The sequence below is a fragment of the Euleptes europaea genome, chromosome 8, assembly GCF_029931775.1.
Source record: "Euleptes europaea isolate rEulEur1 chromosome 8, rEulEur1.hap1, whole genome shotgun sequence".
Lineage (NCBI taxonomy): Eukaryota > Metazoa > Chordata > Lepidosauria > Squamata > Sphaerodactylidae > Euleptes > Euleptes europaea.
The window spans coordinates 54,393,515-54,421,427 of NC_079319.1; the positions used below are offsets into that span (position 1 = coordinate 54,393,515).

Sequence of the window (27,913 nt, forward strand, 5' to 3'; positions counted from 1 at the left end):
TCTTTAATCAAGGATGAGATGAGTTAATTTGGCATACCCAATCCCCCTAAAATAGTCTAGTGGTAGGTGTTCAGCAAGTGCAGGGTCTCCTTTCTACCTGCACTAAGATGACAGTAATTGTGGACCTGTATGAGTTACACAATGTGAACATTCATGCAAGGAATAATGCAAGTATAGGATTCTTACACACTACACTTTATGTTCATTTCTGGACCACAGGCACACACACCCATTCACACAATAACCAAAGTGCAATAAAGGATAGGTTCATCTTGCAACACATACTTACCATTCCTGTACCACTGGATCTCTGGTTGGAAACGTTTAATGTCAGGGTGAATGATAACTGTGCATCCCAGACTCATTGTCTCACCCTCTCTTCCAAAGGAAACCTCAAATTTATCCACAAAGTGAATCTCAAATCTGGAGGCATAGCCATGTGGAGTAACACCAACTGCAAGAGGGGAAAAAATTGTTTGTTTCCTTTACCTTTATCAAGGATTAATTGTTCCAGGGTAGAATTGTACAACTATTACTTCCCTACAAAAACCACCAAGCAGTAGGACATGTTTAGAATAAGAGCAATCATAGGTGCACCGAGATACAAAAAATCAAGTTTGTTGAATTCATGATGGCTCAAAATTTGAATGAGTTTTAGATTCTTCCTGCAAGGGCTAAGAAGATGTTATAATGAAGATGGTTCAATAATTAAATTTCATAATAGAATACAAAGGAATAGGAAGGACAAAGCAACTAAAACACAACTGGTAGTGCAAAATTAACCTCTGCAAAAGAGTTTATGTCCAATCATTTCTTATAATTAGGAGCTTGGAATCATAATGCAGGACTGCCAGCTGCAGTATCAAAGGCTTCAGCAATCTTAATGAAAGACAGAATGTTCTTCTTCAACAAACCACGTGGATGATTTATCGGCATAAGCAAAAACATAGAGGGGTATTTTTCACGGTGGATTTTGCTTCGGTTTCGAATCGGAGCAAACAATAAACCAATTTAAATAGCTTTTTCATGGCAGCGCAGATTCTCCCCCCCATCCCGAGGCATTTTCAATTTTTCATGGGAGAAACAGCGCACTTCTCTGTGCTGCTTACGTCTGCTGCCACTCATGACTCACCGCTCCAAATCCGCCTAATCCCGCCCACTCTTCCCATGATCCTGTGTGTGTGTGTTTGGGGGGGGCATCCCGAGAGCGGCAAATCCAAGCCAAAACTCCCATCACCCTTCTGAAGAGGGGCAGCCAGTCTGCTCTGGGTCTCCCTCCAGCCGCTGCGATCCTATGTGTGTGTGTGTTGGGGGGGGCATCCTGAGAGCGGCAAATCCAAGCCAAAACCCCCATCACCCTTCTGAAGAGGGGCAGCCAGTCTGCTCTGGGTCTCCCTCCTGCCGGTGCGATCCTATGTGTGTGTGTGTTGGGGGGGGCATCCTGAGAGTGGCAAATCCAAGCCAAAACCCCCATCACCCTTCTGAAGAGGGGCAACCAGTCTGCTTTGGGTCTCCCTCCTGCCGGTGCGGTGCTGTTAGAGTGGCAGCTCCCCCAGCCAATCACGGTTCTTGGGGGAGGAGAAAGGAGGCATCCCGGGGAGTGAAGCAAACATTTTTTCATGGGCATCCGAGCAACAATACGCTCTTCTACTGGAAAGTACAGCTCAGAAGTGGTTTGGATTGCCTCTCTTTTAACCCGGCTTATTTTGCTCAGTGGGGGAAAACACGGATCTGCAGTGAATAACCAAAATTTGCCTCCAACGCAAATCAGCATCGAAACAGCAGCAAATCTCCGTGAAGAATACCCCTAAGAGGTGTTATACTTGATAGAAGAAAAACATAGTTGGCTCCTTCTGTTGATGAAAAGTGATATTGCTGGTCCTCATTCTCCTGAAAGCAGTAGAACTTTTGAAACATAATGCTCCTAAATAATGTTATCAGGTGGTTCATAATGATTTATCCTCACAGCAACTGATCAGTTGTCAACTTACAGCTGATGGGTAGGGTAACCGTTCCAGCATGGAAACAAGTTTCATCAAACTCTCCTTTGTATCCTAGGAAAGAAAAGGGCAAAAGCTGTAACCCCTTGTCACCTCAGAGGAAGCAGCATAGTGGCCATGAAAAATGGAATTTTTACATGCAATATGAAAAAAAACCTATAGATGAATTTCTGGCAACCTACTCTTTACCACCAATGAAGCATAGGCTGAAAGCTCTCCTTTTACGTTCATGGCAGAAGCACGATACTGAGCAGTGTCTTCAAAATCACATCTGAAAAGAATAGAAAGATCAGGAATAATATCAACGCTACTCAAATAGCAGTGTGTGTGAGTGTGTGTGTGTGTACCAGTAGTGTCTCCCAATATTGCTAGGCACCATGTTTTTCAGTGGTGATAACCATGTTCTGTATTATACAGGATGGCTCATTCAGGTAAATGAAAATGTTAGGGTCAAATAAAAAGGACTTATTGATTATATTTTACGGATTATTTTTTCTCCCTCCTTTTGGGAGGCATTCCCTGTGAGGGAAGCTCGGATGATGGAGAGTGACAGATTCTGGGCTAACCAACATGCTGAATGGGTCCCTAGGCTGGCACCCTAACCACTATACCACACTAACTTTAATGACTTTGAAGCAAATGTATGGTATTTGAGTTATAAATTTGATGTTGGATTAATTTCCTTGACTCATTTCTTTAATGCTCACCATATGGCTATCACTTTACATATAACATCACAGTAATGTCTTCCCATTTCCCAACTCTTAACAACATTCTTACCCACAGTTCATGCATGCAAACATCTTACAACCAGCCCACCCATTACCAAAATAGGTTATGTCCCCAGGAGAAAGGCGGCTATATAAATATTTTAAATACATAAAATTAGCATAAAATTTTATTTTCTCAACTGACTTCAAACACAACGTTTTTTTAAAAAGAAATCTATTTAGTAGAGGCTGGGAGCCCGCCAAAAGTCTATGGGATGGTAGCAGGGATATAAAGGAGAATATAGCAAAGTAGTTAGAGAGCTGGTAAAAGGGAGAGTGCCGGAGTGTTATTGAAAGGTTCGACAGAAAGAGACAAAAAAGGAACAGCTGTTAAAGGATTTATCTTTTAGTTCTTTCAGCCTTACCTCAGGTTCTTAAAACTTCCTCTTGGGAACACATTTCTCCACTAAAGCAGTTTCTTTCTTGTGGAACTTTTTTTTTCTCTTCATGGAACAATGTGTTTCAGTTTATGGGGCAGGGCTGGTCTTTTGACAATGAAGCATAGGCTAGGGTGCTTCACTAATCCCGGGAATTGTTGGGCTGTGGTCTTACATCCTACTCACGAATATACACCAAGCTGAATTCTTAAAACTATATTAATTGTATGAGGAACTTTAATCTCACGTGCTTTCTTTGGGAGACTGTCAGTACATCATTGTATAGCAAGAGGCCATAAAAGATGTGTTCAGTGCAAGAGATACTCTGAACTTCATTTAAGGATATGTAGGCAGAGCAATGACCAGCGTGAGACCAGTGGGTGCACCATTTAGCTTGGAGCACTGTTGTCCCTCCCCCTTTAAGAATTTTAATAGTCTTTTAAATTTGTTACAGTTCCATTTAAAATTATCCAAATTCTACCCATCTGACTCATTCAACTTTGCACACCAAAGACTCTTCTTTTTATGCTGATATGATCTTGGAAACAACCCCATTTAGCTATTATGACTGTGCATACAGCAAGGTCTTTTATGCATGGGAGACTCTCTTGACCCACAGTTTTCGGTTCCGGGTCCTAAAAATGCTATGCATGTTGCTGTTTGCACTGGAGAAAGTCCTGGGGTTTCCAGAGTACTGCAGAATCACCAGCAGAAATCCGGAAGCGTCTGAGTCCCTGCCCCTTGAAAACACTGCTTTGTAATTGACTGCAGTGCTTACTGTGAGAAAAACATCACCCCTCCCCCAGCTCCCCTCTCTTGTGCTTTGGCTTATGAATGGAAATGGGGATGATTTAACTTAGGCTGATCTCAGGGGAGATTGAAGAATGCATTACAACAGGATCGGGAAAACCTGGACATTGTGTGGGCTAGGCATGAGGTCATCTCTAAGGGATGGAAAACTCATGCATAACCCCAATGAAAAACCAAATAGGACTAGTAGAGAAAGTAAGTCAAAGTGCCCATGCATAAAATTCCTAAAAGAGGTATAGTGTAACTTAAGGAAGTTCTTATTGGTTTAAGGAAGGTGTTCATTATAAGTTGGTAAAACCTTTCGAATTGAAAAATAAGTGTGCTTACTTCTTCAGTGTGTACTTTTCTGATGCTAACAAGCTAAAAATATACCTAGGCGTTGCAACAGGTTTGTAGATGTCTTGGCTGGTTATGAGTCATCACCAATTTTCTATTCATTTCTTTGAAGCCTCACCTGGAAGCATTGCAGCTCCACCTGGACATATGGCAGCCCCACCTAACATGGAAGGCTGGCTGTGATGAGGTATGAAGGGTGTGTATTTATACTAAGTGAGTGCTAGACAAGAGTAGTGTTTTTCTCACATTGTATGGGAACAGAAAGACAAACAGATAAATCAAAGTATTAGCTTGATTCCAGATAGCTCATCCACAGATGGAAGGCACTCCTACTCATGCAAGGTGATGAGGTTCATCAACCTCTCCTCTCTCCAGATGCTTTGGATCTACGCTGCTTTTTTCATTTTCACTGTGTCTGTTTTTCTGTGTCCATGCAGTCCAAACCATTCAGAAGGATTTGTGCTCTTCAGGAGTGGCTTTGGGTGGACAGGATTGAGAGGCCATAGTGGGAAAGGAGAAAGGACACTACATATGATGTCATACTTGGGTTCCAAGCCATCACTTGCAGAATTCCTCAAATAGTAATGGACTGATCTGGTAAAATTTAGTTTTGTATCCACAAAAATGCAAGTGATTTATGATGGGCAAACACTTGTATAAATCTTATAACAGAGGCATTTCTCCATATTTTTGGCCACATATGCATAAGCAAAATGTTCATAGTTTCAAAAGGTTATGCAGATAATGAACTGTCAATATAATGCTTTGTGTACATGACCACATCACTGAGTCAGCTTGTAAGGGCAAAACACACAACAGAAGAAGCCCTAAGGCTATGATGAAAGAACTATTGCAAGGATTCCAGGATTCGAGTGAAAATAAAGCCACATCTGGCAGAGGGCCAACATTGGCCTGAAAGACATATCTAACTTCACTGTTAGTGTCTATTAAATGCTTAAAAGGCTATGTTCTAGTTAGTGGGAAACATTTATTTTCTAATGCCTCTTTCAAGGTAGGATTAGAATCTACTGTGAAGCCAAGATAAGGGTGAAAATGTGATTATGGTCACTAACTGAACAACCAGCTTGCTAATAATGGTGCTGTGGAAATTGAGGGGGAGTGTAAGTTTAATTTTTAATTGTGAGGCATGAATATAATATCAGTATTATACTGGAATGTTTTCTTAAGGGTTCACACATGCAAATTAATGAGGATACAGTGAGGTAGCAGTGTCCAGAGGTGATAGGATGGATCACATTACTGCACACTGCAGGTGGTAGATTCCAGCTTTGAGTATTCCCTTTGTACTCCATGCAAATATAAACAAACACTAAAGGGACAAAGATTCTGTCTCCTCTCATTGATTCCTGTGCTGGTCTTCTGTTTGCAAGGAGGTTTTAACAGAGGGCAATTCCAAAACATGCTCACGTGAAGCTATCTTATACTGAACCAGACCATTGGTCTATCAACATCAGTATATTGTCTATTCAAACTGTATGGCAACTCTCTGGGGTCTCAGGCAGAGATCTTTGACATGACCTACTACATGATCCTTTTAGCAGGAGATGCCATGGATTGAACCTGGGACCCTCGCCATGCAAAGCAGATGCTCTGTACCACTGAGAATCTGCAGTCTGAAGAGGCGCATTCCATTCTACCACCTCCTATTACTGCTACCTCATTGGCTGCTTCCATAGGGGGTTTTTTTTCCCCTGGGTAGAACCCAGCATGTCCTCACTGTGTTGGGTTCTATCCAAGGTTTTGCTTTTTAAGCCGGAGCAAATAAACTTCCTTTGTTCAAACGTAAAGGAGAAATGGAGTAGCAACTCAAGGCACAGTCTCAGTGTGAAAGCACTGCCTTCAGCCAGTCCGTGGAGGTGTGTGTGTGTGTGTGTGTAACTTAGCACTGATTCAAAATGGTGGCACTAAACTCTTGCACACACCCCCACTTTTAGCCCTTTAACAGGTTTTTTTTTTTTTTTAAACCACTGGCTCAATTTTAGCTAGTGAGGGCCTTGGAGGGGCAGGCCAGATTCTCATCGGATTGTCATTCCTGTGCCAATGTGACGAGAAGGAAGAGGGTAGGAAGGGGCAGTGCCAGCAGTGATCGTGAGTAAGTTGTTCAGGGAGTAAAACAATAGCAGCATGGAAACCCTACTACCTGATGTATCCTCGGTAACATTACCAAGGTTAGTATTGTTTGCGGATCATGGATCAAAACCCAGCACTGTTCCATGGATTTGTTTACCTTCATTGCCACTTTTTTTTTTGTCCCTGCAAGTGCATGCTTACTTTAGAGAGCCTGAAAGATGGAATTATTGCAGCCAATAATAAGCCCAGATACAATTACACCTTGGATAAGTCAGAAAGTTCAGAAGAATGATTATAGCTTCAGGCTATTATAACCAGCTCTGAACAGACCTCTGGCTGTTATATAACCATTTGGGCATGGAATCAGGCATAAGGCTTGCCTCTCTTTGCAGCGAGACACCATGCCAAGTTTACCTTTGCAGTCATCCACATGGATTGGGCTTTAATGGATTATCATGGGTACTAAATGATTTGGCAGGCAGTGTGAGAGACTGTACCCCAGTTGCTTTAACCTCCCCCATTTTATGAAGAAAAGGGTGATGACTCAGAAGTCAACTCCTTTACCATCATTTTATTTAGAACAAAGAAATAAATCATTCAAACATCCAAATCACAGTTGTACGTCAACCAAAACAAACCTGGGCTTGCTAGCATGTTTACTCTTGTTAATCCAATCTAGCTCATTAAAACTAATTCAGTTAACTGATTTCAAATTGACTATTATCATCATCGAAATAAGCTTACAAAGAAATAGACTTGGAGAGAACTTACAGTGCCATTAGGGTTGCCAGCCTCCAGGTGGTGGCTGGAGATCTCCCTTTATTACAAGTGATCTCCAGGTGACAGAGATCACATGGAGAAAATGGCTGCTTTTGAGGGTGGACTCTATGGCATTATATCCCATTGAAGTCCCTCCCTTCTCCAAATCCCACCTTCCTCAGGCTCCACCCCCAAAATCTCCAGGCATTTCCCAACCCAGAGCTGGCAACCCTAAGTAGCACCCTAAACAGTATTATACATTTCTAAGCCAATTGAAGTCAGTGGGCTTAGAAGGGGATAATTCTGCTGGGGCTTGCATTTTTAATTACTTAATGGGCAATTTACAATCATTTTGGTGGTTCTGTTAGAATTTCAGATAATATTCTAGCAATATAACTTGTCAAAAATCACTCTAAGAAGAAACAGTGAAGAATCTACAATATGTAATTTTCCTTTGGGGCCTTTCTAGGCAGTTTGTGTATGTGTTTGTTTGTTTGTGTGTGTGTGTGTGGAGAAATGCATGCTTTTTAAGTTATTGTGGGAGATCTAGATTACTTTCCGGAGACTATGCTTCTGCTGTATGGAAATCATATTTCCCAACAATCAAAATGTAACTGCTGGGGGGTGGGAATGTGATTCTTCCCAAATGAGTGCATCAACTGCAGTTTCTAATGTTGTATACAATGTGGTTGTAAAATAATTACAGGGCCTGTGACAATACTGCTGCTAACAGTAACACTCCCCACTACACCTGTGCTATTTTTTCAACCTTTTAAAAAATGTAATTTAATTTGTGTCTACTCTTTACAAGCTGAGTACTCTGTGCTCCCTCTGCACTACTTAAGCAGTAGAGTGTGTTGGTTATGAAAACAAAGAAACAGTAAATACTCCACTGGCAAGGCTCCTCTGTTTCCCAATAACTCCTAAGGAATATATTCCTGTTTCATCTTCCCACTTCCTTTCTAATTTCAACTCAAAGGCATGAGCTCCCTCCTCTTTGCATGGAATGCAAGTTTTGCATTATTATTTCTTTAAAGGAAGTGAGCAAGCGATCCACCCCCACCACCCCGGTTTAATGTCACCCTCTGAGGGTTGCCAACCTCCAGGTACTAGCTGGAGATTTCCTGCTATTACAACTGATCTCCAGCCGATAGAGATCAGTTCACCTGAAGAAAATGGCCACTTTGGCAATTGGACTTTATGGCATTGAAGTCCCTCCCCTTCCCAAACCCTGCCCTCCTCAGGCTCCGCCCCCCAAACATCCCACTGGTGGCAAAGAGGGACCTGGAACCCTACACCCTCACTTTAGCAAGACTAGTTTACCTTCTTCCATTTTATTGGGACTGGGTATTGTCACTGGAATCTGGGCTAATTTTAGGACTTTTTTTAGCAGTCTACTAATGTGCTCTATATTCTCTATGTCTGTTCCCAGTCTTAGGGATGCTTTGCACAATAAAAACATCTGTATGCTAAGCACTTCCCTATAAGGCCTAACATGCAACGTGCATCTACGCTGTTGACCCTCAACTCATCACTATGCCAACTTTTGTTTCTTCCTTCTACTCAGCTTTCCCTCACATTTCACATTACGAGAACACCAGCTAATTTCCTGATAACTTGACCAGAGCTCTTTTCAGTCATTTCTTTTGGGGCAGTCCTACCTCACATAGCAGGAAATCATCCCTATATGTACAGTCATCATTTTATAGGAACAAGGCTACACACAAATTGTCAAGTTTTGGAACATGTAGTTGAAAACCTTGGCTTGTTTATGGGTGTTCACATGTACCAAAGCATGAAAATGTGCTTTGTTCATGAAAAATGGCAGCCATGCATATTACGAAAATTGCATGCAGCACCCTTCCCTGTATGTGAGAGAGGAGTGACCCAAGTGTAACAACTGAAACGGGCTCAGAACTTCCAGTTTCTGTTTTTCCTCTGCCGTTTTGCCAGGCTAGCTAAATGTTACATGCTTTCCCTCAGCAGTTCTCTCCGGGAGATTCCACAATATCCCGTTTAGAGACAGACTATGTAAATTCTGCCACCTCGAACCCGATTCCATAACTCACATCTTACTGCTTTGCCCTTTTTTCTCCAGTTTAAGAAATCGTTTTAGAGATCCAATCATCGTGAATCTCCCTGGCCCAGCGAATAGGACTACTCAACTTTTACTAGCGGATAAGTCCCCCAACTCTACAGAAGCAGTTGCCGAATATTTGGCAAAAATTTTAGCTATTGATTTTAGTATTGACAAGTAATAGTTATGCCAATTGCTTGTGTTCTTTAGTGCTTATAGTGGAACTCTACTATTGTATTATATTGAACTTGATAAGTATTGTACTATCTTAACATGCTATTTTTTATGCCATTAAAGGTTTTTGATATTGATATTGAATGTTACATGCAAATCAGATGCAGTGGTTTGGGATGTTTTTTGTTTTATTGTGAAGCAGCATCTGCAAAATTTAAAAAAACCCATAAAACTTGGATACTTTGGATAGAAATCATAGCAGGCTAATGATACACATGGGAACAAAAATATCCTCTCTTGAAAGGTCCCCTAGACCCTAGCAGACTGCAGAAAGCGAAGAATTCTTGACAGCTTATTTGGAATTTGCCAGCCTCGCTTTGTTGAATGCACCCCACTTAAACAAACAGTTTGTGTAGTGTTGTGTGTGTGTGGGGGGGCATCCTTTCAATTAGGATGTACTGTGCTCCAAAACATGTTCAATGAACAAATAAAATGTCCTTTTACTTCTTGTTGCCTATCACTAATGAAAATATTATTAATTGTATCATTATCCAATTGAAGCAATTTTAAGATTACTCAACTGACTCTAACCTTGATTTCTACGCAAATTAAACCTCTTTTCAAAATACGCTTATTTGGGAGGAAAGAGAGGAAAGGAAGGAGAAAACAACAAGATCTCAGAAACTGCAGGGAAAATATTTCACATAATAATAAACAAAACAGATGCTTGTATGACTTATTTTTAGCATTAACACTGAGAGAAAGCTCTACACCAGCATTTAGATTTCGATGTAAGTATGTAGAAATGAGAAATTCAAGTTTTGAAAAATGTGACTTTAATACTTATTTCAAATACTAAAAGCTACTCTAATGCTATCAGACATAGATAGAGCTTTCTGTCCCTCACACAGACAAGTTTATGCACTAAAGAAAAATACTTCTGTTCAATCTACAGACAAAAACTACTATTAAGAGTTGTCTGAAATCTCCCCCAATGTAGATAACAGTCTTTTCTTACCTCTGAAATTTCTGCCTTTGTTGGCACATCTAATTTTGTACCAAGCTTAATGAAAAAGGCGATATAATGTAGTAGAGTCTAACACACCTTATACTCAGCCTATGATCAAATTAACAAACTAAAACTGCAATCCTGTGCATACTTCCTTGGGAGAAATTGAATTCAGCAAGGTTTACTTATTGAGTGAACATGCGAAAAAGCAGGCTCTAAGAGTGTAGGTGTTTTAGTTTCAGATGCTCATATATCATGAATAGTTTCAGCTGCCAACTCATAAGAAGGTTTTTCATTAGGCCACCGACACTCTAGCATACCATGTGAACTAAAGGTCTTATTCATTTTATGCCAGGTCATATGTAAGTCACACTTTGTCTTTTAATGGACTAAGATCAATGAAATTTGGTAGCTGTTCACATACAAGTTGTTCTTATTGTTGCAGTGATAACTGAATCCAGATGTTTTCCAGGGCTACATTCCATAAACATGTACAACTTTTGTTCTTCTAGCAACATTATCCCAGAATATGAATCTTGAGCAATAATGGTTGGTTTCCTTCTGGTCCCTGCAGCCGTGGGAAATCAGAATTTGTAAAGACCCCAACACCAACAGAATCTTTTGCTTTTTTATAACCATGCTCTGTTAAGAAACCCTTTTAATGTATTTGTGTTTATAAAAAGTAAAGAGTTACAGGATCTTGCCTGAAATCAATATACAGTGCAATCCTAAGCAGACATACACCCTTCTAAGCCCATAGGTCTTCTTTTGTCACTTATTTAAAGAGACCATAATGAAAATGATAAATCCATTGATTCCACGCCTTGGAGGTTAGCCAGAATATAACACCAATGATGGTTTTGCAAAGCCCCCAAGACAAATCTTTTCCATATGCTGTGGATCTGAGAAAGGGCTAATAGATTTTATAAAATGGTGGCTTCCTTCACAGAAAGGAGTTGGGAAATAGCCAATTCCACTAGACTATGCTTTTAGCTCATGTCCTAATGATTCCTAAAATACTGCAGAATACCACTCTAAATTTGTTAACAACAGCTAGACTATTTGCTGGATTCTGGAAGCAAGCAACCTCTCCAAAGGAGTCAGATTGGCCTAGATCTTTTCTGCACACTGGAGTTACTCCTGATTTTTCTTGGGAATCAATCCACAAGCATTGGAATTGGTTTGGACAGGATTCTTCTATGCATCTGCCTCCTTGGGCATTTTTACAGTTGTGGAGCCAGTTTATTTTCTTCTGCACATGGCTTAAATAATGAGGATTTTTAAGGCAGGGTGCTGGCATCATTGGTGTGATTATTGGTGGTGTCAGAGCACATCCCCCTTTTTTTAAAAAGGCCTTAAAATAGTGATATAATATTGCAGTGTTGCAATGATAATTCAAGCAAGTTCTGTGAATTCCCAACTTTCATTTCTTTTTACAAAAGTAAGTCTCTAGCACCTTCCCTCATGGAGATATGCCTTTTTCCTTATATATCCATGAGGAAAGAAACTAGAGACTTAAAAAAAGGAAATCTGGGAATTCAGAGAACCTGCTTAAAGTGTCATTTTAACACTGCAGCATTATATCACCATTTCAGGGCCTTTTAAAAAACCAAGAAATCATTCCTCTGAGTGGGGAAGAGGGAGTGGTTTAATGATGACGGCAGTCCAATCGTAGAAAAGTGAGGTGGGTGGGACAAAGAAAGCCGATAGAAACATTACCCACTAGGAAAAAGCCAACTCAAAATCAGCTTCCAGAAAAACACTGGGGTAAGAGTGGTCTCAAAAGAGATAGGGAAAAGGGGGGGGGAGAGAAACAAAAAAGCTGAAGTAAAAATTAAAAGTACAAAAATGCATTTGGAAATCAGGGAATAAACCAAAGCAGCACAGGACCAGAGCTGATTGGGGGTGGGAGTGGGAATGACATGCAGAAACGCCCCTAGTACAGTTAGAGATGTATATGTTAATTAAAATAACAGCATTGCAAAAAAATGTCACTGAAAGACTGGAGAGACTATGGTGTTTGGTTATTAACTAGACCGAGTGAGATATAGCAGAGATGTGAATTCAAGATTTACAATGATCCATGGCCTGGGAGAAGACTAATTAGGATACATTAGATTAGAGACATTATGCTAAAAGACAGAGTGTTTATCTGTTTGTTAGTAAGTGTGGTATGATTCTATCTTTAAATATAATTTGTTATATGGCAATGTCAAGGATTCTTGTGGTATTTATAAATTTTGTACTTTGTATATATTTAGTACTTTAAAATATAAATAAAGTCAATTAGCTCAGAAAAGGATAATACTGTTTAGGACTGTACTGTATGAGTGATAAAGAACAGTTGGCCTGAGTGTGAAAAAAGGGAGAGTTCTTGACGTTGAAGAGAAAGACAAGAATAGCTGATGGATTAACTACAGAGGGGTCAAAAGTCAGGCAGACTTAAGTTTTTTTAAAATCAAAATTACAGTTCTCATTCAAAGGTTATGTGATTTCTGAAAAAACAGACAAAGTCGCAGTCACGAATCCTCTGAAGCTATTCAAATCTAAACTCATAGATTAAGATCTGGCTCTTTCCCTTTAGCTAGCATTAATTGTCTAGTATTTTCTGTAAATTTAATGTTCGGTGGTTTCAATAGATTTGAAATACAACCCAAAAAACCATGCTCAGATACTGTCCAGGTGAACACTGTACGTCAGAACAAAATCATTCATTGTAATTATAGTAGAAATGGCTTGAGGAGGAGGTAGCGAAGCTGTCCAATCTAGCATCAGTATTTGTAAGACACTAATTCATGAGAGCCACAGTCAAACAGTAACTCACATTAGATCATTCAGTCACATGTACAGGTGGGCAATTAAAATAATTTCCACTCAACAATCTTTTTGACATTGCTAACTTTATAGCACTATCTTCTTTTTTTACAGTAAGAGTTCAGCAGTGGAATGGACTGCCTAGGGAAGTGTAGTAAGCTGTCCCTCACTGGCAGTCTTCAAGCAGCATTGGGATGAACACTTGTCAGGGATGCTTTAGTTAGGATACAATTCTAAACCAATGGGAATATGTTTACTAAGCTGTGGGCTATTTGCTTACTTGTTAATTTCCAGAGAATGCATCCCATATCGACTTTCAATTACATATTTGCCAGGATGAGTATGAACATTGATGGGCACATTGTTTTTGTACCTTTAAAGCAACAACAAAAGAGTAGCTGTAATACAATGAAGTAAAAATGTACAGAATTAATAAATACAGACATGTTGAACCCTAGAAGCAGTTTTAGGATGGATGAGGAGTAACAAGCTGAAATTTAATCCCAACAAAATGGAGGTACTACTGTGGGGGAGGTCTGACCCAGGAACAGGGACATCTCGTGTTCTGGATGAGGTTGCACTCTTCTTAAAGGAGCAGGTTTGTAGTTTGGGGGTGCTACTGGACCTGGGCCTCCAGTTGGATAAACAGGTGGCAACTGTGACCAGGGGTGCCTTTCACCAACTTCTGCCATTAGTGAGCAGAAAAATCTTGCTACTGCACTGCATGCCCTGGTAACATCTAGGTTAGATTACTACAATGTGCTCTGCATGGGGCTGCCCCTGAAGGCTGTCTAGAAGCTACAGTTGATACAGAATGCTGTGGCAGAATGCTGATTGGAGTGGGTTGTAGGGACCATATCACTCCAGTCTTGTTCCTTCTACACTGGCTCAGTTTGCTTCCAGTCCCAACACAAGGCACTGGTATTGAACTGTAAAGTCTTATATGGTTTTGGGGCAGCATAACTGAAGGCACTACAATATCATTATATCGAAGGGTTGCCAGCTCTGGGTTGGGAAATACATGGAGATTTTGGAGCGGAACCTGGAGAGGGTGGGGTTTGGGGAGGGGAGGGACTTCAATGCCATAGAATCCAATTGCCAAAGTGGGCATTTTCTCCAAGTGAACGGATCTCTATCAGCTGGAGATCAGTTGTAATAGCAGGAGATCTCCAGCTAGTACCTGGAGGTCGGCAACCCAATTATATTGGTATACCATTGTAACAATAGGTGTAGCAGGTTCTCTGAACTCCCATCTTTCGTTTTATTTAAAATTCAGTTTCTACTCCTTTCTCTTGTGAAGATATGCATTTTTCTTATATCTCTGCAAGGGAAAGGGCTATAGATTTAATTTTTTAAAAAAACTGGGAATACAGAGAACCTGCTATACCTATTGTTACAATGATACATCGAAATAATGATGTTCTAGTGCTCATTTTTAAAAAAGGCCTTCCAGTGGTGGGGCCAGGAAATGGCTGTTGTGGGGACAAGGCCAGGGAAAATGGCTGCCACGTGGGCTAGAAAATCCAGATTTTCCCACCCACGCAGCAGTCATCCAGGCTTTACTGCAATTTCCCCCAAATTTCGAAGCAAGTCAAGTTTGAGCATGACTGGAGAAGAGCCAGGAAAAACCCCAGATGTGCATGAAAGCACCACAATGCTGTGGGGAAGCAGAAAAAAACAGCTTTCCCAAAGCACTGAACATGGAGCAGATAACCCATGTGGAAAACATCTGTTATTCTTCCCTGGTCCCATTTTTAATTTACTCTTTTGATTTCTGTGTAGTTGATGTTTTTATGCTTGAACACTTTTGTTTTTATATGATTCTATTACATTTTATGAAAAGCAAATAATTAAACCAATGTATAATGTTGATATAAACAAATTAGGCCTACCATGTAAGACGAGGCTCTGGCCAGCCAGTAACAGTGCAATGTAGTTTGACATTCTGTTTTTCCCAGATAGTATGGGAGCGAGGCTTGATAACAAAATCAGGAGCATGTAACAGACTATCCTCATTCAGTTTCCTGTGAAATTCTTCTGTCTCTCTTAACTGCAAGAAAAATATTTCATTTTAAAATGTATTATTATTTTAGACTTTCTGGGTTTCCTAACCGGCAGTGGTGGGAAATTATCCAAAGCAATATAGAAAATTTATTTAAAATCACATTCTGTTGTTCAGAGATGAGTTATAAGTTGCTATTTTCTTCAAGACAGCTGTTTAAACTGCTAAGCTGTATTTTGTCCTTAAAGAATGCACAAGCACTATCCAACATTACATACATGTAATAAATGTGGCACAGTAGTTAGAGTGTTGAACTAGGATCTGAGAGACCCAGGTTTGAATTCCCAAGAAGTAGGCAGTCCATTGCTTTAGACCACTGGTTCCCAACCAGGGGTCCGTGGACCCCCAGGGGTCCGCGAGAACTAAATTAAGGTCCGCGAAACAAAGTTATAAACCCATAATAAATTAATATTTTCAATTAAAAGTTCTCTATTATAAATATATATATTCAAATATTATTCTAAGCTTAATGTTTAACTAACAGTTATGATTAAAGTTTATTTTCAAATTCTCAGAATTTTTATTTTGAACCTTGGGGTCCCTGCACTGAACAAAAAAGTCCTAGTGGTCCCTGGTCAAAAAAAGGTTGGGAACCACTGCTTTAGACAATAGCCATACCATACGTAACCCAGACCTTTTCAAATCACTTTTTGACATTTTTGAAAGTGACACTTAGTCTGGCTAGACTAGAGTTATGAGAAGACATTCTAGAGCAGTAACCATGTGAGTCTAACAGCACATTCCAGAGATGTGGCGGCGGCCCTCACCTATGCCGGCGCAAAGGCCCACAGCGCCGGTGTGTGGGGCTGGTTGCTGGCATGGCAGCGCTGGGCCCAGAAGCCGAAGGAGCCTGCTGCCAGCGTCCGGATGCCGGCAAAGGCCGCAGTGGAGTCTAGGGAGGTGTTCCCGGGGCATCACGGCATGTCACGGCTCTGGCCGGGGGGGGGGCCACTGTTAGGCAGCCTCCTGAGCTGTTATGGCTCGGGAACGCCCCTTCCCCCCCCCCGAGATACGCCACCTTTTAGGTGGCGTATCTCCCATACAAGCCTATGAGGGTTGCATGGATTTTTTGTGCCGGGCGGAGGTTTTGGCCAGGCCGAAACCTCCTTAGGAGGCAGCGCCGCTGTGTTGCCTCCTAAGCCCGGCACAGGCATTCCATTTAGGAATGCTGTGTGACAATTCAGCCTGTGAAATGTATTATGTTAAGAGACATTCATTTGGGGTTGGAGCCAAACTTACATGAAGATAAAAGGTTTAAGTATAGGGCTTTATACGCTTAATGTGAACAAGTAGTTTATAACCCTATTATTCTATTACTCTATTGACCTGAAAGGGTTATGTTAAATTCTCATATGAACTAGTTATATACGGTAATAAAAAAACCTTTTTTGTGTATAACCTTTTTTAAGCTAGAGGTCATTCTGTCAGAGATGGAATATGGATTCTGTTAGACATGGAATATGGATTCCATATCTAATACTGATTGCTAATAGGCTATGCTCTACAAAAATGCTTCATTAAATATTTATATTTCTGCTTCTAAGTCCACAAAACCAAAAAACTGCTATTTTGCAATTGTAACTCTCCCTGGAACTTTCTGTGAAATTTTCTAAGTTCTGAAATTTCCTAAGCTCTGCTTAGAGATAATGTAAGTATGTGTAGTAAGTGTATGTATATAAACAAATAAGTCTAGGCAAAGATCTATTATTCCTCCCAGCCCCTAAACAGATTGTCCTGTGTCATCCTGATACATGTAATATGTGCTTGAACATCTCTGTGCAGTCAGCCTCTTCCTTCACTCCTTCCCAACTTGGTGTTATGAGAAAAGAGGTAGCAACCTTGAAACAGCAGAGATGGCTGGAGCTGATTAACCTGGCAGAGACTGACAAAGGACCAAGTGAGCACTGGGTGCACCTGCATTTTGGAGTGTAAGGGGTGGGGGAAAGACGAAAGAGGCAAAGAACGAGTAGAGAAGGGCCAGAGGCACCATGATGTCACCAGCCCTACAAAAGTAAAGATCCAGCCTAGCAGGGGCAGAATTCTACTTTTCATCACCAGTGGAGCTTTTATGCCAAGCAGCCAGCTTGGGCAGCTGGCACAACAGCCTGTGCACATCATTAGGTCTAGCCAACCTAACTTTGAGGTGAGTGTGAAGTGTGAATGAGGTTAGCATAGGAGGCATGAAAGTTTTCAATAAAATTTTGTTTCGTTTAAAGGATCCTTCCCTGAGACTCTCTTTCTGTTCACTGCTGGATACAAACCCAGCAGGCTTAGAGCCCTGCCCTAGGATCTGATCAGCCCTGAGGTATGAGGCCAAGTGGCCACAGGTTCAGTTTTGCACCTGACAATTCAAGGTTTTCTTTCAGGTAAATATGCATTCAGGGCATACTTTATTCAGGACCTGTCCAAAATCCCCAGAGGCTGTTGGACTTTATCAAGATAGGCAATATATTTGTGTAACACTACCGTGTTTCCCCGAAAATAAGACACTGTCTTATATTTATTTTTCCTCAACAAGACACACTATGCCTTATTTTCAGGGGATGTCTTATTTTTTATTACCATAAGTACGGTATGTGTCCCGAGTCCGCGACCTGGGGCGGACCCTTGGGACTGCACTTCGCCCCCGCTGCCACACCGGGGGCCCTCCGGGAGAACCCCAATGCCTGGGGAGGCAACCCCACTTACCAGGCCAGGGGGAAGAGGAGGCGAGGGCGGCCGAGCCCGCCAGATGCAGAGCCAGAGGGGGAAACGGGGGGAGGCAGAGCGCCAACCTTGCACCTCGGGGGGAAGTGGGCCGGCCCGAGGCAGACGGCACGGGTCCTGGGGGTGGGGGGACAACCCGGGGGACCCGACAGAGGCCAAAGCTAGGCCCCGCGTTCCAGCGGGGGAGCTGGAGTCCACCTCGAGTGGCGGAAGATCGTGGGGGGAGCCGTCGGTGGGAGAGGGGAGTGGGGAGAAGACGGGGAACAGGAGTGATCACCCCCTGGGAGGTCGGGGCCCAAGCGCAGGAACAGGGGAAGACTGAGCCCAACGGCCCACGGAGGGCGGGGCTCAGGGGAGTTTAGTCTCTCTCTAGCCACGCCTATCACTATGTCTTATTTTCGGGGTATGGCTTATATTGTGCAAATGCTTGGAAATCCTGCTACGGCTTATTTTATGGGTATGTCTTATTTTTGGGGAAACACGGTAAAACAGGAAAGACTTAGCATGAATTTAAGGCAAGTGTTTCTCATATCTTCCTGTTTCTTTGGGGGGGTCCAGTTCTGTATGCAATTTGATATAACACCAATTTTATCAAGTGTAAAAAGCCGCTGATTTAAACTGCAGTGAGAAATACTTCATTTAAAACTGTATGATGTTGAATCAACCATCACAGGGAGCAAAATGTGTGCAGAACTGGGGGGGGGGGAATCCCAAGGAAACAGAAAGTTAAACTCAAGGAAGCTGAGAATGTATAAAATCCCATACAAAGCAAACAAGTGTCACACAAAAACATTTGATCCAACTACTTTAAAATTTTTATAATTAAGATTCAAAATACAAAACTAACCAAGAGGCATCAGAATTTCAGCAGGAATTTTCAAAGATATTGAACTATACATAGCAGCCGCTTCTGTGACTATTTGGTTGTTATCTGCAAGACTATTTAAAAGGTGATAACCTGCAGAATAAATAGGGAAGGCAGCCAGGACAGGGGCTAAAATAGAGGCTCTCGGCTTGGCAAAAAGCTTTCAAGAAAAAAAATTGGTGACAGATTCTATTCTGGGCTTGACATAAGAATTGTCTCTGCTCCCAAGGAATCCCCACAAATCTGCCATAAAGGTCTGCCAAAGGGAATGCATTAAAGTGTGCCAATGAGAATAAGGGAATTAGAATCATGAGATGGAATAAGTATTTGCTTCAAGCAAAAGGAAACGAAGGCAAAAAAACCCCTCAAAAACACTGAGGAACAGACCCGCTTGGTATCAGCAAATAATAAAAGCTGGCAGTCAGGTAAATACAGTAAATTATACAAACGGGGAGACTCTCATTGGTTCCTGGGAAAAGTACATTTCTTCCCATTTTTATATTTAAAAAAACAAAAAACCTATGGCCACAATCCAGTGATATTCAAGCATCTTTATGACCCATTTATTTAAGCAAATTAAGCACATGCTTCACTCTTTCCTACTGAAACCAATGGGATACAAAGTATTTAAGTTCGGCCGAATCGTGCCCATGCTTTAAGTACTTTTACTTTTTAAAATTCACATAAATGAACTGATGATTTAGTACCGTTTTCTTTAGGGCTGTCCGCTCAGCTGTCTCTCGTATGGTCACTTTTCTTGATATATTTTTGTCTTCTTCCACAGAAGATGAAGTTATCTTTTTGGTTGCGCTAATTCCTTCACCAGTTGCAAAAAGGTTCCTTCTGGCAATATATGCAGCACTTTCCTTAATTCTTTCTTCTTCTGTGTCTGTAATTCCACTAACATGGGTTTGTCTAGAAGAATGAAGAACATGTTCCATCACATATTGGAGAGAAGACAAAAGATTTTATACTGATAATTGTTGACAGCTTAGCCTCTTTATTTCTAAACATAATGGCCCTTCTACACAATCTTCTGTGAGTCTTCACTTAGGAGGATATCACTTCATCTCCTGTTAATCTGAGGTAGAAGACACACCAGAACACATCAAGTTTATCAATATTTTCACCATGAGACTAATAAACCCCCCACTATGGTCACTTTATTGTATCTCTCAAGAGTTCACCCAAGAAATTGTCAGAGTAAGTTTTGTTTAAGCTACAGCATTCCTCAAAATAGTTAAAAGTACAGGAAGAGATTACAGCAGCAATTAAAAAATCACACTTGATTGTGCTATAGCTTGTTTATTACCAGTACTCATCTTCTAAGAAAGGGGATGCTGAGTTTTACCATCTGGAAGTCTATCCTCTAAATTTGACTGTATTGAGTCTTACAGCCCATTCCTGAGTTGCGCCGGCGGCTCGAACCAAAGGTCTTTGGAGGCCAACGAAGGCGTCTGCCGGCACAAGGGCCTACAATGCCAGTGCTCGGAAGGCACTAACGCTGGCGTTAGTGGCCCCAGCGTTGGCGTGCAGGCCCGGCCGCCGGTCCCCAGCCACCACCGTGGCAGCACTGGGTCCAGCCGCCACTGGAGCCTCCCGCTGGCATCCAGCTGCCTGCACAGGCTGCAGCGGCACCCTGGGAAGCTTTCCGGCGCCCCGGGAGGCGTTCCTGGGGCATTCCGGTGCTGGCCGGGGGCGGGGCCAATGTTAGTCGGCCTCCTGAGCCGTTTCGGCTCAGGAACGCCCCTTTTTATTTTGCATGATATACGCCACCTTTTAGGGTTGCATGCCACCTATGAGGGTTGCACAGTTTTTTTGCACCTTAGGAGACAACGTCACTAGTTTGCCTCCTAAGCCCAGAGCAGGCATTCCCCTCAGGAATGAACTGTCATTCTACTTATTCAGTGATGCGGGAGATACATTCTCAGCATGTTCAAGGGAAATTAATCGTATATCACATGTTCTAGAGTTAAGTCCTATCACTGGAAACAGCAGTAAACCCTAGCCCAAACTAAGCCCTATTTGCTGTAAACTAATCTACTATTGATTATCAATTCATAAGATTTTAACTAGTTATAACATTCCTCCTGTCCTACAATTGTTTATAATCAGGAAAAAACACACAACATCAGATACTACAAGAAGTTCATGGTTAAGGTTAGCAGCATCATGGCATATAATGCCAGAAAAAGTTGGCCTCAGAATAATTTAAAAGGATAGAGGCTCTTTAAAAAAATAACCAAAAATAGCAACAACAACAACCCAACACAACTCTTCGTGGCCCACTGAATTTTTCTAGTAGCTAATCTGATGAAAAGCAGGATAGTAACACAGGGCCAAATTACAAAAGCCATTGGAGATCTAAGATCAGATCTCTTTACATTTATGTGAATAGACGCCAAGAGGGAGGCCTTATTTGGATTAGAATTAAGGCACTATGTGTTTTCCCCAAACTTTTTTCCTGAAGACACAACTTTACCAATAGGGAAAATATGTGAAAATGTATGTTTTCCCTTTCAGGACAAGCAGCATCTCCAGGAAGAGGCCTTATATGGGGAAAGGCAAGAGGAGATTGGATGGGTTAAATGTCATACAGAACTACAGTCCCTGACCAAAATGCGTCTCACCCTATGTCAGCCATTTAGAGAAGTTAAAGAGACAGAAGGCCTGACAACAGGTTTCCAAAGTCTTATCTAGGTTGGCTCAGATACACCAATGAATACTACTATGTGCATTCTTGTAGAATTAATAACACATTTCCAGAGGAATAAAGTAAAAATAAAACTTCATCCAATATAACAATAAGATAAACACTGAAACTCTTAATATTAATAATAAAGGCCACAATTTAACCATAGCTGAACATTTTTAACTCCCATTGAACATTTTTAACTCCCAATAAGCAAGCATGATATAATGGGAAGAGAGGTGGATCGGAGAGGTCCAGGTGGGGTTGTGCATATCAATAAACCTGAACGGAAAATAAACCTGAAATTAGCCATTTTGGTAAATTTCAGGTTTAGGGTTTGCCAGATTCAAAAACCTGGGGATAAAGCCGAAGCTGAATGGGCGATTCCCGAAATCTTTCGCCCCTTTTTCTTTTCTTTTTTTGGGGGGGGTTGGTTTTGTTAGGGCCTTATAGTTGGGGTCCTTTTGAGGTTAAAAGACGGGGCTCACCCAGTCCCGTCCAGAGGGATATACCCTCCAACTAAAAGAGCCAGCTTCAACAGCCACCCCACCAGGTTTCCGAAGGAGATTTCTTCATCCACATGGATGAGCAATCTCCTTCAGACCGCCCCATGGTCATTACTTCAGTCAGCTCCAATATCACCACTCCCTCTCCATGAAAACCTCCTTTCCAAAAGAAGGTTGCCCTGAGTAGAGGCTTTGTTTCCATGCATGGTGACCATCTCTTTGAATCAGATTTTTCATGACCACAGTAAAGGATTGCTCACAGGATGTCATTTGCCACCAAAAGGAATGTTTTCTGTGCCTTATTTCTCTTGCATTTAAGCCTTTTCCCTCCGTTTGGAAGCTCATTTGCACGGACATCATGCAAAGCAACCCAGAAACGAAGGCAGAGCCCAGACTTTGAGGCACCAGCCTGGAACTGCCTCTTTCCGCCAGTCCTCAGCAATGCTGAACTTTTGAACCCGATGGACAGCTCGGCTCACAATTTAAATGCCTGGAGGATGGGGGCAACCTCTTAGCAGGCCCATAAAATTGGACCCCCTCTCTCAAAGTTCACCAAACTTTAATGACCATCTAAGGAGAGTCCCTTGCAGCCATGCTGCAAATTTGGGGACTCTATCTCCCAAAATGCTCCCCAGGAGCTTTGGGGGAAAAAAAACCCCATTGACTATAATGGGCCTGAATTTTTCACGAAACCTGAAAATAAGCCTAATACCAATATTTACAGGTATAGGTATTTGGCTTATTTCGGGTTTACTGAAAAAGATTGCCCCCCCCCCCAAAAATGAACGCAAAATTTGCCGGGTTTTTTTTCTTTGCACAACCCTAGGTCCAGGATCAAATCCCCACTCTGCCATGGAAGCTCAGTGGGGGTGACCTTGGGTCAGTCACTCTCTTAGCCTAACCTACCTCACATGGTGGTGGTTGTGAAGATAAAAGGGAAGATGAGAGGACAATACTGTAAGCACCTTTAGATCCTCATTGGGGAGAAAAGTGTTGTACAGATCAACTGCTTAACGTCACTTAATACTTCACTTTATAACCTAATACTTTACTTATGTTCCCGTTTTAACTGTGGGAAACTGAGGATGAAAGGATTTCCCTCAGATCATTCTGAAGTTACTGTTTGCCATCTCACAGATCCACACCCAACTTGGTCTGCTGGCTCTTAACCAGAACAGCAGCAAATGTGTCAGCTCCAAGGAGATTTGTGATTTATTTTTAAAAATATACTGCCTCTCCTCTACACATAAACTGCTGATGGAAAGCTGCAATCTGATCCAGTGAGAGAATTTAGATATGATCTACAATTTGCACATGGCTGAGTTAGTTTGGACTATTATCTTTCAGAGAATAAATAGTTGGCATGGGTGTTACATAGTACATCCCATTCTGGCACAAAAGGATAGTCTTTATGCCAATGAACACATGACAATGGATCAAGTGAGTTTTTCAACACCTTAAGAAATACTAACAGAAGCTATTGTTTACACAAAACAGATCTAAAAATACAGAAGTAAAGGCACTCCTCTTTCCAAACCTATTTCCCCCAAATAATTCCCTCCTTTTGTTGGAGTCTGGTCCAAAAGCAATTACTAGAAAAGTTAAAAAATGTGGGGCATACCAACAAATAGTGCTCTGTATCCCACCACTGCTTTAAGCAAAATATGAAGCCTTAAATTGGCAGAAGGCTCCTTAGGCAGGAGAAAGGCAGATGAGGCTGAAGGAACATCCTCTAACCTAAGACAGGATACTGCCCATTGACTTCAATGGCCTTGGAAGGGTGTAACTCTGCTTAGGATTGTATTGTTGATCTGTCACCAGGCAGATATGTGGATGGATTATGGGTTGCCAGCAGGCCTGGAGAAAAATGTCCTGTCCCTTTAACAGAGGATTGTAGAAATAACATCACCAGATAAATAACATTCCATTAAGCCTCCATTAAAGAGACAGGGCATTTTTTTCCCAGACAGTTGGCAACCCAACTGATCGTTTGCTCTCTGCTACTTCAGATTTATTGTACTCAGTTGTCTAGAATTTCTGTGGAAGAAAAAATTCTACAAGATTTGTGGACTGTTAAGCTCCATCATAGCAGGCATAGTAATTCTGACCTCATACTTTTTTACATGAAAACATATCCCAGGGGAAACCCTTTACAGAATATTGGAAACAGTTCAGTGGATATATAAAGGCTGAGGTAACATGAGATGGAACATTCAGCTCAGAAAATAAAAAATAATATACTAAATATTAAACACCTTTTCTATAATGCATAAGGAGATCCATCCTTCAAACTCTGTTGCCCAGTTTGTTTTTATAGTTCAAAAGAGATTGTTCAGCTCAGGCATTATATCATCATTGTGTGTGTGTGTGTGTGTGTGTGTGTTTTATAAGCACCTCAAACAAATAAGTCCCTGCCTAAACACACAGTCTAAAAAAAATGTGAGATGAAAATTGTTGGGACTTGGAGGGGAACAAGGGAAATAGCTGAACTGAGGGTGAAATCAGTGGTCTGTGATTGGGATCCCCCCTCCCATTGGGATCCCCCAGTGATGGCAACTGGGATCCTTGAAAACAGCCCAATACAGAACAGGGTTACCGCTCTGGGGAAGGAACATCACTCCTGCATTCACAACTGAAAGGACAGGCAGCCAGTCCGTCCCAATCAGGGATAAGGTTGAGCATGTATGTAATGCTGGCAATTTAAAGGATGCATCTGACTCAGCAGGTGCAAATCAGTGGTGAACAGCAAGTGACTGTGGGCTTGACAAGCCAGTCACTTTAATGACCCAACTATGACCCAGGAAGATACTGCCTCCTTCTCCAGCAGTCAAGGACGTTTTGTTTGGATGGGAGCAAAAGCAGCTGCAAGTGGCATCCTGCAAGTCACAAATTTAGTTTGTTAGCAAGACACGACCCAACCATGGCCCAGTAGCACAAATGGCTATTGGCAGACACAAAGCTGCCCAACACAGCGTTCAAAGCAAATGTTTTATTCCACCCTTCCTCCACGGAGTTCAGGGCAGTGCACATGAATCTCCCTCCTTTCCATTTTATCTTCACAAGAACTAGGGTTGCTAGGTCCATCTTTGCTACCGGTGGGAGGTTTTTGGGGTGGAGCCTGAGGAGGACAGGGTTTGGGGAGGGACTTCAATGCCATAGAGTCCAATTGCCGTTTTCTCCAGGTGAACGGATCTCTGTCAGCAGGAGATCTCCAGCTAGTACCTGGAGGTTGGCAACCCTAACAAGAACAGTAGGAGGTAGCTTTCATAACAAGTGAGGCTCTGACTCCAAGGCTTCCCAGTCCTAGTCCAACATTCTAACCACTACACAGCAACATTGGCCCAGTCCAGGTAAATTTGGCTGGTGATCATATTCTTGCCAAAATTCTCAGCATCTCCAGTTGTAATAGGAACTTTGCTTGCAGGGAAGTCATACCTATGATATTCTGTTAGCAACATGAAAGCAAAAGTATGGACATGTACAAGAGCGCCCAACAATTGAAACTGGGGTCAGACGCCCCCCTCCTCAGTCCCTTGCCTTCAAACGTGAGCTGTCACCAAGGACAAGGCCTTATCTGTTGTAGTACTCTGCTTCTAGAATCCGTCTACTTAGCTCCACACGTGATAGCTCTGCACCAGATGATATCTGGAGATATCTATGTGATATCTACACACCCAGGCCTTTTGTTAATTTGTGCATTTTAAGTAGGGTTGCCAACCTCCAGGTGGTGGATGGAGATCTCCTGTTATTACAACTGATCTCCAGCCAATAGAGATCAGTTCACCTGGAGAAAATGGCCGCTTTGGCAATTGGACACTATGGCATTGAAATCCCTCCCCTCCCCAAACCCCACCCTCCTCAAGTTCCACCCAAAAAATCTCCCGCCAGTGGCGAAGAGGGACCTGGCAACCCTAGTGGTAGGCCTGTTGAAGATAGAGAGGAGGAAGACCTAGGGTGCTTTTAACCCCTTCTGCTGTCTGGTCTGATGCCTATCAAGGCCCCCACAAGGAGACTCCAGAGGGTGTGTCAGCCTTGTCCATCTTTGGCAGTGTGCCAGAGGCACTCAAATGTATATATGGTACAGACATTAAAAAATAGAACTGTAAATCAAGAAATACACTTTCACTCTTGCTCCCTCAGGAGTGGGGGGCACAGACCTTTTCTTGGGCCATTTTTTCCTCCCAGTCCACTCTGGAGGAAAGCATGCAAACATGACAAGTCAGGTATGTCTCTAATCATGTACAAACATTTGTTTGGCAATGACATCTGGACTCATTAGGGTCAACACTGAAGGGGGACATTTATGTGGCTGCAAATAGGCATGAGAAGCTCTTCTCTTGACCTTCATTCAGATGGAATCTTGTTTCCTTTTTCAAAACATTTCATTTTTGATAGTAAAAGTTTCATAAGACACCATGTCCCATTGGAAAGAAAAATAAATTCATCTGTTTTTGCCTTGGCTTCTGTGCTGAAATACTCAGATTCAAGTTCAGATTCTACAGTATACGTCTACCATATAATATATATCCAGAGGTCTTAATTTACCTGTTAATATATTTTTTCATACAGACAATATATAAGATGACCATCAAGAAAATCAACATATTATGCACAAATTTATGCACAGACTGCTTGAAAGCAGAAAATCTTTATATGCCACATAATTCCACTGTTTTTTTTACCAGTGACAACCTAAGTAGAGGGTATAGATTGGGGGGGGGGGGGTTGGCCATTAAGTTGCAGTCAATTTATGGCAACCCCCATATGGTTTTCAAGGCAAGACATGTTAAGAGGTGATTTGCTTTGCCTGCCTCTGTTTAGCAACCCTGGACTTCCTTGGTGGTCTCCCACCCAAGTACTAACCAGGGCTGACCCTGCTTAGCATCCAAGATTGGGCTAGTCTGGCTGTAAAACCAAGAAGGAGATAATGCTGCTTAGGATGGCATTTTCATTGTGCAACATGGATTAAATCACATCATCATCATCACAGTATTTACTGCATCAGTAAATAAGCCATAGCAACACCACAATTATTTCATCAAAGGAAAACAAGATTTTTCATAAAATCAATACATAGTAGCAATTGCATTATCTATTTTTTCAGATCTTCCCTAACTATAAACATGAGGGAATTAGTTATGTTACTATTTACAATAAGAAACCCATTCTAAAGATGTAAGGACATACCTTCCTCTCTGTCTCTTTTTTACCTGCCCTACACACAAAATAACAGAAAAGAGACATACCTTCCTGTGAACACAGGTACTACATAATCAACAGCTGTGTTTTCTTTTTCTTCAGACAGTAAACTTTGCTTTGCCCGTTTTGCTCTGGGACTTAATTTTAGAGACTGCTCTTCTCTCATTTTACTGGAACCCTTTAATCTGAAATAAAGACCATATTATTAGATTCCCAAAGAGATTTGTCTTGCAAACATGTTGAAAAGCATATCTAAAATCAATGCAAATACTCAATAAATTAGAATGTCTGTTTATTTACAAATATACAGGTTGAAGAGTTGGAGAGCAGACAGAACCCAGCAGGTAGAGCTCATCTTTCAGTCAGTCTCAGTTTCCCCAAAACAACAACAGCATGCTCTTGGAGACTCCTCACTCCATGCTGCTACACAATTCAGGGTGTTTCTCTGTGTCTTCCCAAAACTGAAAATGCTTCTGTCTCTTTGACTCCCCCAACATAATTGAGTTCAGTACCCCACCCTGTCCAACCTTGCTCTGTATGGTGGAAGGGACCTTCAATCTGGGTTCCAGAACCAGCACATCACTGACAATTAAATAGGCATCTTTAGCTATTAATTCCAGAGGAGTAGCAATGTTGGTTTCGTGCAGCCAAAGAGCCCAGTAACAA

At 41.7% G+C, this 27,913-nt stretch overlaps 1 protein-coding gene across 2 annotated transcripts in view; it reads right to left on the reverse strand.

Annotated features, from left to right (window-relative positions):
- The window catches only part of MYOM1 (myomesin 1), a 111,850-nt gene that overhangs the window by 59,428 nt on the left and 24,509 nt on the right, over positions 1-27,913 (reverse strand). For both annotated transcript variants that reach the window (XM_056854301.1, XM_056854299.1), the window contains exons 3-9: positions 27,295-27,432; positions 19,558-19,765; positions 15,110-15,267; positions 13,498-13,590; positions 2,183-2,271; positions 1,992-2,054; positions 290-454 (exon numbers count right to left, since the gene is read on the reverse strand). In XM_056854301.1, the coding sequence (XP_056710279.1) occupies positions 290-454; positions 1,992-2,054; positions 2,183-2,271; positions 13,498-13,590; positions 15,110-15,267; positions 19,558-19,765; positions 27,295-27,432 (914 nt within the window). The remainder of the gene's footprint in view (positions 1-289; positions 455-1,991; positions 2,055-2,182; positions 2,272-13,497; positions 13,591-15,109; positions 15,268-19,557; positions 19,766-27,294; positions 27,433-27,913) is intronic.